The sequence below is a fragment of the Mustela nivalis genome (genome assembly GCF_964662115.1).
Source record: "Mustela nivalis genome assembly, chromosome: 15".
Classification (NCBI taxonomy): domain Eukaryota; kingdom Metazoa; phylum Chordata; class Mammalia; order Carnivora; family Mustelidae; genus Mustela; species Mustela nivalis.
In genome coordinates this window covers 16,320,302-16,337,040 of record NC_139034.1, presented here as the reverse complement: position 1 = coordinate 16,337,040, position 16,739 = coordinate 16,320,302, and the positions used below count along the sequence as shown (strand labels likewise).

General features: G+C 37.8%; 1 protein-coding gene across 6 annotated transcripts in view; it reads right to left on the bottom strand.

Annotated features, from left to right (window-relative positions):
• The window catches only part of B3GLCT (beta 3-glucosyltransferase), a 118,214-nt gene that overhangs the window by 23,836 nt on the left and 77,639 nt on the right, over positions 1 to 16,739 (bottom strand). For 4 of the 6 annotated variants that reach the window (XR_014303530.1, XR_014303531.1, XM_082701486.1 and 1 more), the window contains exons 12-13: positions 11,979 to 12,078; positions 578 to 697 (exon numbers count right to left, since the gene is read on the bottom strand). Coding sequence is in view for 3 of the 6 variants with exons in the window: in XM_082701486.1 (XP_082557612.1) it covers positions 578 to 697; positions 11,979 to 12,078 (220 nt within the window). In the remaining 3 variants the exon portion in view is untranslated. The remainder of the gene's footprint in view (positions 1 to 577; positions 698 to 11,978; positions 12,079 to 16,739) is intronic. The other 2 variants (XR_014303532.1, XM_082701484.1) reach the window with 1 other exon arrangement.

The window sequence follows — 16,739 nt, the reverse complement described above, 5'->3', positions numbered from 1 at the left end:
TCCCTACATACCCCAATAGCAAAGACTCCAGAAATAATAGAAAGACTAATTGCTCAATTGATTTACCCATATAAATCAAATCAAAATCTTCCCCACAAGAGATTAGGCAAATGCTCATTTAAAAATATTGACTTTTCACTGTTATTTAAAACCTATCAATCCTACACAAATAGCACTTAATTGCTTAAGGTCAAACTCTTTTCTGAAATGTGATTTATTAGCACCAGGTAATTTAAAAGTCTAATGAGTTATTTTTCTGACCATAAAATCTATATCCAAATTTCTTTTTTCATTTAAACAATCAAAACTAATTGGCTACCTAGAAATAATCATTCCTATAGGAACCAAGTACCTTGGTCTCTACCAAGAACTTTGACAACCATTTATATTTCTTCATGGAAAAATAGTCTTTAGCATGGGTTCTTTTCATAGTTCACAAATTTAATATTCACTGTCCTATAACAGAAACATATACAGAGCATGCTGGTATCAGGACCACCGCCACAGACCAAGCCCTGTATGGTGGAAATAGAAGTTCATGCTGAAAGTACGTGCAGAAAGCTATGCTCATAGTTACCCTCCTCCTCCCGTGATGTAGCTGTAGCCGCCAGTGCCCAGGCCATAACCATACCGCTCTCCCAGAAACACCGGTTCGCTTGAGTCGTAACAGCTAAGCAAGTGTCGGAGCCTGGAGATGCTGAAATTCCAAAGGGAACAATAATGACTTAACTCCAAAGTGTGCTCATGGTAAAGAGTTTATGATTCTTACATCCCACGGGTCACACTATAGAATTATATGTATATATATGTATAATTATAATAATACTATGAAATCATTTAGAGATGAAATTCAGTGATTTACAGAAAAACACATTTTTTTCAAAAAGAGAAAAAAAAAAATCGATGGACTCTGTTTCTGCCTGGCAACAGGAGAGAAACTAAAAAACAAGGGGATCCCCAGTTTTAATAAGCCACTGCCAGAACATGGCTGCCTAGTTTGAGTGAGGGGGCAGCAAGTTAATGAAGTAAAGGTTGCCGATGGTAGCTCACTTCTACCAGTCCTGCTTCTCAGTAAGTGTGAACCAACTGTAACATCTTTTCAGGTGTACGTGGTGTGGAGTGCTGACAACACTGACTCCATCTTCGGCCTCCATCTTGGTCTCACCTGTAGGGCGCAGGTGGCACCACTTTAGATAACTACCCCGTGATGGGACCACGCCTCCCTCGCCAAAAAAAGCTGGGGATTACGGTCTGGATATTAGCAGAGAATTGCTGCATATTGCCGTCCCGACTGAACGACCCAACCACTCACCCACCCACCGACCAGCCAACCAACCCACGGTAAGCTGTCCTGAGTAAAACCGTGTGAACAGGATGGAGTGGCTTCTTCCATTTTCAGTATTAAAGTGCCTTCTCAGTCTGGGGGATACATGACTGACCCTCCTCCACCTTCCTTGTGGGAAGGATACTGAAAATCAAACAAGCCATGGGTGAAGGGGCTGTGCCGGGGGAAGCCCACTGTCTGTGAAGGAAACCCCAAGCGGTTTAGCTACCACCCTGTGGGCAGACTTGGCCTGGACTTCTGTGCGTTTCAGACCATTCAGATGTCATCCCTCGTCCCTGTGAGGACAGGGAGGCCCTAAAAACACCTATCTGAAACAGTGGGTGTTCGGACTGTAGGATACTGGAGAACATCGTACAGTGGTAAATGGATTTGAGACATCAGAAATGGCCTAAGCCACTGCTCAGCCTGCCTTGTGACAAAGATTATACACTGCAGGCATAGTGAGAGCTGCAGGCACTTAACTAATCTGATTGGGTAAATGCTGGCATTAAGAAAACCTGGCTTAACAAGGAGGCCGTTCCCTCCGCTGCACCTGACCTCTATGGAAGAACCGAGGATGAAACATGCCATTTCCACCCAGCATTTTGGTGGCCCAAATGAAAAATTACTTTCCTCTTGTATGAATTTCCATATCTCACGGTCAGTCCCACAGACTAGGTATGGGACTTCAGTATCCCTTCTTGTCCCTGGGGTTAAACGTCCGACTGCTATAATAGCCCCTATATAATGGCAGACTTACATGAAACCGAAAGGGAGATCAACTGAAAAACAGGGAAAAATAAAGGATCCTCCCAATGATAAAGTGGTGGGAAGGGGGCCTATCGAGAGCTCGTAAACAACAGTAGCAAGATCTAGTATTATCTGGGACCCCGAGAGAAAATACAAACAACCCATTTCAGTCTTGCTAAGCCTCTAGAAGGCACTGCCTAAGAGAAAGCAGTTTACTTCCTTGAAGGAAGGCTCTAAAAGCCAGGGGTGTTGCCAAGTGCCCCTCTGCTAATGGCAGAATTTCAGGGGTGGATACCACCCCTGAGACCAGGGAGGTAGACCAGAGACTACCCTCAGAGACTAGGAGGTAGGCCAGTGTTGCCCTCTCATGCGTGCAATAGGGGGCAACCAGAGGCCCCAGGTGGAGTTAACCATTTATTGGTCTTGTACCAACCAACAGACACAGCAAGCTCTAATAGTCACTGGCTGAATGCACACTTGTCTATGGAAACACTTCAAAATTTGGGGGAGAAATAAAAGCAAAAAGAGTAGTAAGATGAGTACAAGCTTTAGGGATATTAATGCCAAATGTGAGTTGTGAATTGAATGTAACTTCACACCCAGAAGGGTTTGGCTGGGGCTTGTGGCAACAACAAAATGGGAAATCAATTATAGTTATTGGTGTAAGTTCAATAAGAATGTGGTCTTGTAGCAGGACACCACTGGAAGAAAATGTTCTTTTAACAGGACATTGGAAACAATGGTTATATTACCAAGGCTGTGACTGGAAGGTGAGACCAAGGTTGATGTTGAGAAGGGCTAGCTTTTCCTTGTCTGAAGAAGTTACACCACTTACAGATACCTTATAAAGTCCTTCCACTGTGTTCTAAACTAGAGCTGACCAGGTCCAACTCCACCAAATCCCCAGTTCTCTCATGACATTAATCAGCGTTTCCTGAAAAGAGTTGTTCCGTGGTCAAATTTGGATTAATTTTTTTTAATTGGCTAAATAAATTTCAATGTTTCTCAAGCCTGGTGAGCATCATGCATGTCCAAGATGTGGATATATCCCGTATTTCTCTAACTTATTAATCACAAATTCTTATAGAGAAGTATTAACACCGAGAAGACTGGTGCTCTACAATTTCATTTTTCCTCCTTTGGGGGATAGGTAGGATATTAAGAAGTCAAAGTGGAGATGCGCAAGGTGAAGAGAAGGACCCCCTTTCCAATCCGCACTGCTGCATCTTACACAAATAGCCCAGCTAATAAGCCTAAAGCTGAAAATGAGTAAATTTAATGGATGAAAAAATCACGTAAAAATATGGTGCAAAGAGTTTACAGGTTTGTTAATGATGTTTCTACCTGCCCGGAAGTCAAGGCCTCTGACAAAGTTGACAGTTTCTTAGTGGCCAGAAAATGTTATCTTTGAAACTGTCCTGTCTGGGGCTCACAAGGTGAGCACCTAGTTTGGAATCGTCTTCAGATCAGCTGATAACTCTGCGGGGGAAGGTGAGGAGGTGTGCAGATACCCAGTAAGACACCATTCGGTTATGGAGAATATACTCAAAGATCTCTAAGGCAACTGTAGCCTTCAGCTGGTAAAAGTCTGTGTGTGTTTAAGAAAAACAAAAACAAACAAACAAAAAAACCTTGAAGACCTCTGGGGCCAATTTAAATCTACTCCTTGACCTGAGAAGAAAAGTATTTATCTTCCTCCTGCATATTGTAAAAATGTCAATTCAACCCTCAACTTCTAATTTCTGAGGTTAAAATAACTGGGATTTAACATCTCATCTGGTTTTCTTTTCCTTTTAACATCAACCATCTCCCTACCCAGTATCATTTTAAAGCTGAAGAATCAAACTGAGTCTGACAACCATCATATGTTTCATTTTGCTAAAAACTAGAAATGTGGATAAAGCAGAAGAATCTCCAGTTCTATCCAAGCAGATTGACCATTCATCTGGGAAAGGAACTTTTATTTAACAATATGCTACCATTTAGGGCAATTTTAAGGCACAGAAAAAAAAAAAAACAGTATGGCAACAGGTAAGACTGACTACATGCTATCAAAATCATAATAACACAGCTTAGTGTTGCATATAGATTTTCTAACAGCATAATACTGATTTGTGTATGTATAATGGACACATGTTACCTATGTTTCAGCTGTACAACATAGTGATTTGACAAGTTTATATGTAATGTTACGCTCACCACAAGTATTGCTACTATCTGTCCCATTACATTGCTATTACAGTATCATGGATGGTATGCCTTCTGTTTTTTACTCCCATGGCTCACTCGCTCCATAACTGGAGGTCTGTATCTCCTCTACCCTTCACGTATCTTACCCAACTTCCCATTCCCCTTCTGTTTGGCAATCGTTAGTTCTCTGTATTTATAGGTCTGATTCTTTTATTTATTTTACATTCTGTTTATTAGTGGAATCGTAAGTCAGACTAAGAAAGACAAATACCTTATTTCATTTAATACCTTCCAGGTCCATCCATGTTGTCACAAATGTCAAGCTCTTTCTTTTATAGCCAAGTAATATTCCACCGTGTGTGTGTGTGTGTGTGTGTGTGTGTGTATAAAGATGTGATAAATATCTATCACATCTTTATCCATTTATCTATCAATGCACACTTGGGCTCCTTCCAGGTCTTGGCTACTGCAGACAATGATGCAGTAAACATAGGGGTGCATAGATCTTTTCAAATTGGTGCTTTCCTTTTCCCTGTGTAATCACCCAATAATGGAATTATTGGATCATATGGATATTGGATTATTGGATCATTTTTGACTTTTTGAGGCACCTTCATACTATTTTTCACAGTGGTTGCACCAGTTTGTGTTAGCACTAGCAGCGCAAAAGGGTTCCTTTTTCTCTATATCCTTGCCAACACTTGTTGTTTCTTGAATTTGACTTTTGCCATTCGGACAGGTATGAGGTGATACCTCCTGTGGTTTTGATTTTTGTACTTCCCCCAAAATTACTGATAGGGAGCATTTTTTATGTGTCCGTTGGCCATCTGTTTGTCTTCTTTGGAGAAATGTCTATCCAGGTGCTCTATTTTTTTTTTTTAATCTGGTGCTCCATTTTTTAATCGGATTGTTTTTTTGGTGTAGTAGGACTTCATTACATATTTTGGATATTAACCCCTTATTGGACAGATCATTTGCAAATATCTTCTCCCATTCAGTGGGTTGTCTTTTTGCTTCATTGATGGTTTCCTTGGCTGTGCATGTTTCCTTTCATTTTGATGCAGTCCCAATAGGTAATTTCTGCTTTTGCTTTCGTCTTAGGAGACATACCTAGAAAAATATCGCTATGGCCGATGTCAGAGAAATTATTGCTCAAGCTCTCTGCTCAGATTTTTATGGTTTCAGGTTTCATATTTGGGTCTTTAATACATTTTGAATTTGTGTGCCTGGTGTTAGAAAATAGTCCACTTTCCTTGTTTTACATGTTGCTGTCTAGTTTTCCCAGCACCATTTATTGAAAACAGTGACTTTCGCCCACTGTATATTCTCTCCTCCTTTTTCATAGACTGACGGTAATAATGTGGGCTTATTTTCTGGGGTCTCTACCCTGTTCCACTGATCTATGCATCTGTCTTTATTGCCAATACCATATGGTTTCAATTACTACAGTTTTGTAGTGTATCTTGAAATCTGGGATTGTGATACCTCCACGTTTATTCTTTTTTATCAGCAATGTCTTGGCTATTGGGGGTCTTCTGTTGTTTCCTACAACTTTTAGGATTATTCTAATTTTAAGAAAAATGCTATTGATATTTTGATATGGATTGTACTGAATCTGTAGACTTCTTTGGGTAATAGGACATTTTGACAATATTCTTCCGACCCAAGAGGATGGAGTATCTTTCCATTTGTTTGTGTCACCTTCAATTTCTTTCAACAGTGTTTTATAGTTTTCAGAGTACAAGTCTTTCACCTCTTTGGTAAAATTGTAAATGGGATGTTTTTAATTTCTCTTTCTGTGAGTTTTTTTGTGAGTGCACAGAAACACTACTGATTTCAGGGTATTAATTTTGAATCTTGCAACTCTAGTGAATTCATTATTACTTCTATTAGTTTTTTGGTGGAATTTTTAAGGTTTTCTATCTCTATCATGTCATCTAAAAGACTGAGAGTTGAACTTCTTTACCAATGTGGATGTCTCTTATTTCTTGTCTGACTGCTATGGCTAGGACTTCTAGTACTATGTTGAATAAAAATAGTGAGAGTGGACATCTTTGTCTTATTTCTGATCTTGGGGAAAATCTCTCAATTTTTCCCATTGAGGATGATCTTAGTTGTGGGTTTTTAACATATGGCCTTTATTATATTTGGGTTTAGAAGAAACATACCTATTTTGTTGAGAGTTTTTATCATGAATGGAATCTTGTCAAATGCTTTTTATATATCTATTGAGCTGGTTGTATGATTTTTTACCCTTCATTTTGTCAGAATGCTGATTTTTTAAAATCCAGATGAAATTCTACTCCAACCTATGGCTTTAATTTTTCAATGTTTTATTTGGAAATAGTTTCAAGATTATAGAAAAATTCCAGAGTAGTACAATGGGAAGTACTCTCCTATATCCTTTACCCATATTTACCAGTTGTTAACTTTACCCTATTTGCTTTATCATTCTCTCTCAATCTCTCTAGATAGATATTCATATTCATATATTCATGTATCTGTGTATATATGTGTGTGTGTAAATGTGCACGTGTGTGTGTGAGTTATACACATATATTTTCTCTTTTCTAAAATATTTGGGAGTAAGCCTCATATGTTATGCCTATTTCTCCTAAATACATCAATGTGTATCTCCTAAGAACAGGAAAAGTAAAGAATTTCAAAAACTTTAACATTAATATAGTAATTTTCTTAAAAAGTCAAATATACACCTACATGTTTCAGCCATTCTACTCATAGGCATTTAGCCAAGACAAATACATATACAAAGATATATACACAAAAGTTTCTAACAGCCTTAATTAGGATTCCAAAACTGAAAACAAATGCTTCTATCTAATTTACCACCCTTATTCCAATTTTATCAATTGACCCAATGTCTGTTCTAGCACATCTCCCCTTCAGTATAGGATGCAGCTCAGGATCTCTTATTGCATTTATTTATCATATCACCTTATTCTCTCTTAATCTGAAAATTATTCAGCTTCTCTTTGTCTTTTGTTACACTGGTATTTTTAATAATAAAAGCATCTCCCCTATTTTTAATGGAATGATCCTCCTGTTGGGTTAGTCTGGTGCTTCCTCATGACAAAGCCCAGCATATGCATTCCCAGTCACAGTATTGGATATATGATGCTGTATCTGACACACGATGTCCTTCTGATCTTCACAGTGATACCTATTCTGTTCACCTAGTCAAGTTGTCTGGTATCTCCACTGGACAGTTTTACTATTTTTCCATTGCTATTTTTTTTAAAAGATTTTTTATTTATTTATTTGACAGAGAGAGATGACAAGTAGGCAGAGAGGCAGGCAGAGAGAGGGGAGGAAGCAGGCCCCCTGCTGAGCAGAGAGCCCGATGCAGGGCTCGATCCCAGGACCCTGGGATCATGACCTGAGCCGAAGGCAGCGGCTTAACCCACTGAGCCACCCAGGCGCCCCGACCATTGCTATTTTTTTAATTCCAGTTTAATTAATGTACAATGTTATATTAGTTTCAGGTAACCTAGAAGAAATAGATAAACTCCTAGAAACCTATAGCCTCCCAGAATTGAATCAGGAAGAAACAGAAAATCTGAGCAACTGATTACCAGCAAGGAAACCGAATCCCAACAAACAAAAGTCTAGAACCAGATGACTTCACAGGTAAATTCTATCAAATATTTAAAGAAGAGTTAATACCTCTTCTTTCAAACTATTTCATAAAAACAGAAGAGGAAAAAAAGCTTTTCTTCCAACTTCATTCTAGGAAGTCAGCATTCCCCTGATACCAAAACCAAAGAAAGACACTACATAAAAGGAGAACTACAGGTCACTATTCCTGATGAACATACCTATTTTCTACTTCTTATAAGCATGAACTCCTTTATCCCTAATTTTAATGGTCATAATTCATTGTTGTCCTTAATTACATGATGCTTGTCTAAGATGTGACCAACAGGAAACCATTTTTCCTTCACTGTGATGTTTTCAATTGAAACACAGTTGAGTTCATCTTTTTTTCCTTATCTTTATTAACTTTTCTCCTGTCATTATTGATTTTTCAAATATGTAAAATATGAGCATGCTTCCACAACTCAACTGAATTAAAAGATAAATTCAGAAGTATCACACCCTCTCTTACTCTGTCTATCCTCTTCTCCCACCCAACCCTTATAGAAACCAACTTCAGGGGCACCTGGGTGGCTTAGTGGGTTAAAGCCTCTGCCTTCGGCTCAGGTCATGATCCCAGGGTCCTGGGATAGAGCCCCACATCAGGCTCTCTGCTCAGCAGGGAGCCTGCTTCCTCCTCTCTCTGTCTCTGCCTGCCTCTCTGCCTACTTGTGATCTCTATCAAATAAATAAATAAAATCTTTAAAAAAAAAAAAAAGAAAGAAAGAAAGAAAGAAACCAACTTCATGGTTTATTGGTTCAACTCTCCCTCACTTGATTTTGTAAAGATAAGGAGATATAGGTATGCTTTATTTCCTTTTCATTCTTACAGAGAGACTAGATACTAAATACATTGTGAGTTTTGATTTCCAGGAGATACCATTAAATGAGAAAAGCATTCAGTACCAATTTTTCAAGGAAACAAAATTCTGATTAATTTGAACTTTTTCTCTATCTCATCATTTCTGCATGTATCTTTATTATCTCCTTCCTTGTGTTTTTTGGGGGTTGGCTTTATGATTTCTTTTTCCCAGCTTTTAGAACTGGGAATTGAACTTTTTATTCTCATTGATTTGCTAGGTCTTTATCCATCCCTTTATTTTTAGGCTTTTTGAAGAACTATGTTTATGTAGGTCTCTTGTATAAAAGTACAGAGTTGGGGTTTGCTTTATGAGCCAATTTGAAAAGTTCTTTGGTAAGTTAAACCCATTCAAATTTAGTGAAAAACTGGTAATATTTGGTTTCAACATGAAATTATTTTGGGTTTTAATTATACATATACTATTTACTATTTCTTTTAAGAAAAAAATTTGTGTTGGAAAAGTTTTTCCCATCATCATATATTTAACGTTTTATGCCTTATTATGTTTTATTTAACATTTTGTTATTAGATCTGTCAGTTGTATATGATACCCTTTGAATCTCATCTCCTAGCTGTACAGTAAGCCATGATCTTATTCTACTTTCCCTTTTCTTTCCATTTTTTAAAAGTTTCAAGATTCTGCTTTGTCAAACATATTACATTTATATACTATTCCCCTACCCACATCCCCAACCCTGTTTTACAGTTAAATATATGAAATGTCCACCATCAGTCCTCTTGCCCAAATTTCCTCTCTCATTTGCATGAAGTTCTCTAATATATTCCCCAGGAAGGATGCATGTGCATACTGCACATAAAATTTGTGACTCACAATTTTTTTAGTTTAACATGTTCCTCTACCATTTGTTCCATACTTAAGTCATTCTGAGAAGTCTGATGCTGGTCCTACTTTCTTGTTCTACAGGTTATTTTGTAATTTTGCCTCAAGACTCAGAGGAAGTTATCGAAGCCTAGTAGTTTTACCCAGTGATGTGAAGAAGCTGAAGATCAGAAGCTGAAGTCAATTTTCCAAGGCACCTACAAGGTAGGCCTTTTCAATATACACTTTAATGTCCTCTTTTATTTCTGGTATTTAAATGTTATTTCTGTTCTTTTTATTTTTTCTTCAGTCAGGAATTCCAATTATACATGTATTGGACTTCATTGCCTCTTCAATTTGAACCACTTTTTTCTAACCTTTTTAAGTACTTGACCCCATTTTCTGTATTACTTTCCTAATTTTCATCCATGTCCCTTATTAAATTTTCATTTGAATTTATTTACTTTGGGATATTTTAGTACATAACTCCAGATATAAATTTGCCTTCTTTCTTTCTTGAGTCTAAAATTCTACCTTTACTTTTTTTCCTTTTTTTAGGTTTTGAATTTTTTTTTTTTTCTTAACAAGGCTATATGACTGCATGGAGCCCAAAGTGGTGCTTAAACTCATGACCCTGATATCAAGACCTGAGCTGAGATCAAGAATTGGATGCTTAACCAACTGAACCTTGTAGGTGCCCCTCAGTTTTTGAATTTCTGACCTGACTCTAAATCTTGCAACTATTCAGGCTTATGTCTTAGGAGAAGTCAAAGTTCATGCAATCAAAAATGATGTCAGAGTCTTGCAAGGTAAAAGTGCCAAGCTCAAAATAAAAAACACATTTAAGACCACACTGGGCAATTAGACATTATTGCTGGCAAATAAGAAAATGTGGCAAAACTTTTAATTGTAGATTATACTGAAGATTGATAACTTAAGTGAAGTGGTTAGATATAATAAATGCTATATAAGATGTCCTGAAAAAAGACCCCATTCTTGGAGAGATTGTACTCTGCTTGGATGCTCACAGTTTAGTCTAGGGTACACTGATCTAGAATCGGTATCTGGATCAGCTGGTTTATAGTTTTCATCAAATTTGGAAAATATTTTTTAAAATATTTGTCATGTGCCCTTTTTGGGGACTCCAAATTGCATATATACAAAGCCACCTGAGATTGTCCCACAACTCAGATATGTTCTGTTCACTGATTTTAAATTACTTATCTTTGTGTTTCCTTTGGATAGTTACTATTGCCATGTTCCCAAGTTCACTTGTATTTTCTCCTGAAATATCTAGTTTTTCTGTCAATCTCATCCAGTGGATTTTTCACCTCAGAAAATATAGTGTTCACCTCCAGAAGCTTGGTTTTATTATACCTTTCATGTTCCTTTTTTAATAAATGGAAGAGTTATTAAGCTATAACAGAACTGGTAGTTATAACAACTAGTTAACACTGTCATTCTGGGTAATTTCAATCAACTGATTTTTCTCATTATGTGTGTGTTTTCCTGCTGCTTTGCATGTCTGGTAACTTTTGACTGAATGCTAAACATTATGAATCTCTGTTGGGTTATGGATATTTTGGTGTTTCTAGAAATCCTCTAAAGCTTTGTTCTTGGATCCAGATAGTTACTTGGAAATAGTTACTTGGAAATATTTTGGGGGGGCCTTTTAAGGTCTCTTGGGCAGGACTGGATGGAGCATTACTTAATCCAACCTTAACTGTTTGTTTCCTGCTACTAAAACAAGACATTTCTATATACTTTACCCAATACCCTGTGGATCCAGAATTCCCAGTCTGGCTGGTGGGAACAGGTACTCTACTGAGCCCTGTGTGTTGGCCACCATCCCCTCTCATCATTTTGGCTGGTTCTCTCCCCAGCCTCCAGTAGTTTCCTCATACACATTTGTACTGAACTCTGGTTCAGTACAGATCTCTGGTGTTATTCAGTGCATCCCTCCCTCTCCAGTGCTATGTCCTATAAACTAATAGCCTCAGTCACCCTAGGGTCTCAGCATCATCTCTTCAACTCAAGAGTTGGCCAGATTCTACCTAGGTTCCCAATACCTCCCCACCCCACAGAGGAATGCTCAGCAGCTATTTACACTTCCTTAAGGCAATTAGCTGGTGCTGCCATAGAACTCACCTCCTATGTTTCACATGTCTCAGGGGTCACTGTCCTTTGTTGCCTAATGTCCAGTGTCTTAAAAACCCTCATTTCTTATATTTTGTCCTTTTGGGGGAGTTGTTTTAGATATAAGGGTAAATCTAATCCCTGTTACTCCATCTTGGCCAGAAGAATAGTACCCATCATAGCTTCTGCATATGAATATATGTAGCATTTAAAGCCATCCTAGGATGAGAAACACTCCTTACCTTATTAATGTATCATCATCCACAATGACCAACCATGCAATTTTGTCATGGCTATGATTCAGAAATTTTTCCAAAATAGCAAATGTCTTTCCACAATGACCTAGGAAAGGCAAGAAGAAAATTTATAGTGTAATATTTTCTTTAAAATGCACATATAATTCATTTTAGGGGGAGCCTGGGTGGTGTAGCTGGTTAACCATCCAACTCTTGGTTTCAGCTCAGGTCATGATCTCAGGATCAGGAGAGATGGAGCCCCACACTGGGCTCTGCACTCAGCAGGGAGTCTGAGTTTCTTTCTTTCCCTCTGCCCCTCCCCACCCCCCACACTCTCCTTTTCTCTAAGTAAAACTTTTTAAAAATTTTAAAAATAAAATACATATATAATTCATTTTACATTATTTAGTTTTAAAGTTTTAAAAGCTTAGATCCTGACACATACACAAATAGAAATTTTTAAAATTAGCCTTTTCTTGTTTTCATAGACATAGTGAACCAGTGGGAACTTCAGAGATCATGAAGTCTAAGCCGTTTATTTCACACACTGGGAAATGGGAGACCCAGAGACAGGAGGTCACTTAGCTAATCTGAGGCAGAGCTAAGATAGTATCCTTGCTCCAAAGTTGTAAGCCTCATAGAAACTACAGAGTCTGGCACCTTTCTTTAGGTATATTCGAAAGGAACGGTTAGAACCCTAAGCATTAAAACTTGGGAAACAATGGTATAAAAGTAGGATATTACTTTTCCATTGATTTACTTTTTAAATACTTGCTATTAAGTTTCCAGTATGCCAGATACTGTGGCAGGTTCTTCTCTAAAAGCATAGTATGGACTAAGAGTTATGGCTCTTCAGATGCCAACAAATAAAGGTCAGTGCTTTAAGGGAAAATGCTGGGTCCCAAGATAAGAATAAAATGCTTGGAGAGAGAACTCAAATCAGTAAATAACAATATACCCCTGATTTCAACAAAATATTTGGTGACACAATAGAGAACAAGCTAATATTAACAATATTAAACCACTCAATGTGACCTTTATTTTCATTTTCTTAATTTCTTTATGTATTTTTAACCATTATTTGAAAGCCATCTCAAACTCCTATAGGAACAAGGTAGAGTATAAATAGCAATAATAATGTCAGACTAAACAAATTAAGAACTCAAACAAGGAATGTATGAATAAATGATTATGAAAAAGCAACTTAAATTGAAATCTAAAAAGGCAGCTTAACCAAAAAAAAACCTCAATCTAAAATTATTTTTCCAGAGCCAAGGGAATATGGCAGAGGAGTGGGGGACTCTCGTTTCATCTGGTCCCAGGAATTCAGCTAGATAGCTATCAAATCATTCTGAACACCTGTGAACTCAACCGGAGATCTAAGAAAAGAATCGCTGAAATTCTACAAATAGAAAAGCGATCACTTTTTGCATGGTAGGAGGTGCAGAGAAGTGAACCGAGGCGATGTATCAGAGGATAAACCCTGGGGGGGTAAGGAGCCTCCATAAGCCAGATATCAGAAAGTGCTATAGCAGTGGGGCACAAAATCAGAACTTACAGAAATCTGTTTCCATGTGTCTAAAAGGTGCTCAGGTGGTGAAGCAGGCAGAATACCAGGTGGGGACAGCATGCTCTCAGGATACCCAAAAGACTAGGGGTGCCTGAGCGCGGCAGAGTTCCCAAGCATTGGAGTAGGGAAGTCAGCTGCAATCAGGGATCTCAGGAGTGGGCTCTCAGTTCTGTGTTGCTATAAACTGTAAACCACAGCACGGTCAGTAGACTGCTGTCTGAGCAGGGGTGAGAGTCCCCTCCTTGCTCCCGGGCAGTGGCATATGTGTGCGCTGCAGGAGTCTGTAAAGTTTGGAGACTCCACAGGGTCCTGTGCCTAAGATTAAAATGCTCAGTTATAGGCTGGGTGAACACAGAGAGCAGAGGGAAACCAGGGAGACGAGAATGACTGACTGCTTTTCTGTGAGGGCTTACTGAAGAATGTGGGGTGCGAATTGTCAGCTCCGGGGCTGAAGACTGGGGCACAACCGTTCTCATCCTCTAAAACAGTGTGTAAAGCCTTTAGGGAACAAAAGCCACATACAGCAATTTGAAGCAGCTTACGCTCTGTCTGGCCCCCTAGCAAGGGGTGGGGCAACTCCGCCAAGACAAAGACACTAGAGTATCAGTGCAGCAGGCCCCTCCCCCAGAAGACCTGCTGGAACCTCAGGCCAATACCAAGTTTACGCAGCACAAACTTGTGAACGACAAAAGTCGACACTTTTATGTCGACAAAACTCCAGCACCAGAGGAAAATAGAATATAGAATTTGAGGTTTTTCTCTCATTCATCAGGCTTTCAGTTCAATTTTTTTTCCTTTTCAACTAGTTTCTTATTTTATCAAACCTTTTAAGTCTTTTTTAATTTTCATTTTTACCTTTTACATATACATTCTTCATTTTTTGCCTCATTTCATCATATTCAATTTTATTTTTGTATATATGTAAGTTTTTCTTTCTTTACAATTTTAGGATTTATTTTCTAACAAATAGACCAAAATATTCCCAGGACCTAGTGTATTACTGTGTTCAGTCCACCTGTTTGATTATATTCTTTTTTCCTTTTTGGTTTCTGATCTCCTCTGATTTGTTTAGTACATATTTTCCTGGGGTCATGGTTGATATCTTTGTATTTTGTTGCCTTGTTCATCTGTTCTTCTCTGGACAAAATGACAAGATGGAAAAATTCACCACAGAAAAGAGAACAAGAGGCAGTACTAACTGCCAGAAACTTAATCAATATGGATACAAGAGAGATATCAGAGCCAGAATTCAGAATAACGGTTATAAAAATATATCCATTTATCATGCTAATGGACATCAAAAGAAAGCTGGGATCTGGAGGAAGACAAACCGTAAGAGACTCTAAATCTCACAAAACAAACTGAGGGTTGCCGGGGGGAGGGGGATTGGGAGAGGGTGGTGGGGTTATGGACATTGGAGAGGGTATGTGCTATGGTGAGTGCTGTGAAGTGTGTAAACCTGGCGATTCACAGACCTGTACCCCTGGGGCTAATAATACATTATATGTTTAAAAAATTAAAAAAAAAATTTTAAAACCCATATAAATCATAAAAGAAAAATTGAGATATTTAACTACTTTGAATAAAATAATTTTGTTCGTTAAAAGAAAAAAACAAAACAAAAGAAAGCTGGGGTGTCAATCCTTTTAGCAGACAAAATAGATTTTAAACCAAAGACTATTAACAGATGAAGAAGTTCACTATATCATAAAGGGTCTATCCAACAAGAAGATCTAACAATTGTAAATATTTATGCCCCTAACTTGGGAGCAGCCAATTATATAAACCAATTAATAACAAAATTAAAGAAACACATTGATAATACAATAATAGTAAGGGACTTTAACACCCCACGCATGGCAATGGACAGATCATCGATGCAGAAGATCAACAAGGAAACAAGGCACGTTGGACCAGATCAACTTCACAGGTATATACTGAGCATCCCATCCTAAAGCAACTGAATATACATTCTTCTCAAGTGCAAATGGAACATTCTTCAGAATCGATCACATACTGAGTGACAAATCAGATCTCAACCAGTACCAAACGATTGGAATTATTCCCTATTTTCAGACCATAATGCTTTAAAACTTGAACTCAATCACTAGAGGAAATTAAGAAGGAGAACAAGCACATAGAGGTTAAAGAGCATCCTATTAAAGAATGAATGGGTCAACCAGGAAATCAAAGAAGAATTTAAAAAATTCATGGAAACAAATGAAAATGAAAACACAACTGTTCAAAATCTTTGGGATGCAGCAAAGGTGATCCTAAGAGGGGATTATATAGCAATACAAGCCTTTCTCAAAAAAACAAAAGTTTCAAATACAGAGCCTAACCTTACATCTAAAGGAGCTAGAGAAAGAAAACAAATAAAGCCTAAGCCAACCAGGAGAAGAAAATGAAAAAGATTAGAGCAGAAATCCATGAAACAGAAACCTAAAGAAGACTGGAACATATCAACAAAACTATGAGCTGGTTCTTTGAAAGAATTAATAAAATTGATAAATCCCTGGCCAGACTTATCAAAAAGAAAAGAGAAAGGACCCAATTAATAATATCATGAATGAAAGAGGAAAGATCACAACCAAACACCAAAGAAATACAATTATTAAAACATATTATGAGCAACTATATGCCAGCAAATTAAGAAATGGATGCATTCTGAGAGATGTATAAACTACCAAAACTCAAACAGGAAGAAATAGAAAACCTGAGCAGACCCATAACCAACAAGGAAATTGAAGCAATAACCACAAATCTCCCAACAAAAGAGCCCAGGGGAATTCTACCAAACATTTAGAGAAGAATTAATACCTATTCTTCTGAAGCTGTTTTAAGAAAATAGAAAAGGAAGGAAAACTAATAAACTAATTCTATGAGGCCACCATTACCTTGATCCCAAAACCAGACAAAGACTCCAATCAAAAGGAGAATTACGGACCATTATCCCTGATAAACATGGATGCCAAAATTCTCACAAAAATACTATCCAGTAGGTTCCAACAGTACATTAAAAGGATTACTCACCACCACCAAGTGAGATCTATTCCTGGGCTACAAGTGTGGTTCAACATCCACAAATCAATGGGACACACTACATTAATAAAAGAAAGGACAAGAACCATATGATCCTCTCAACAGATGCAGAAAAAGCATTTGACAAAATACAGCATCCTTTCTTGATTAAAAAT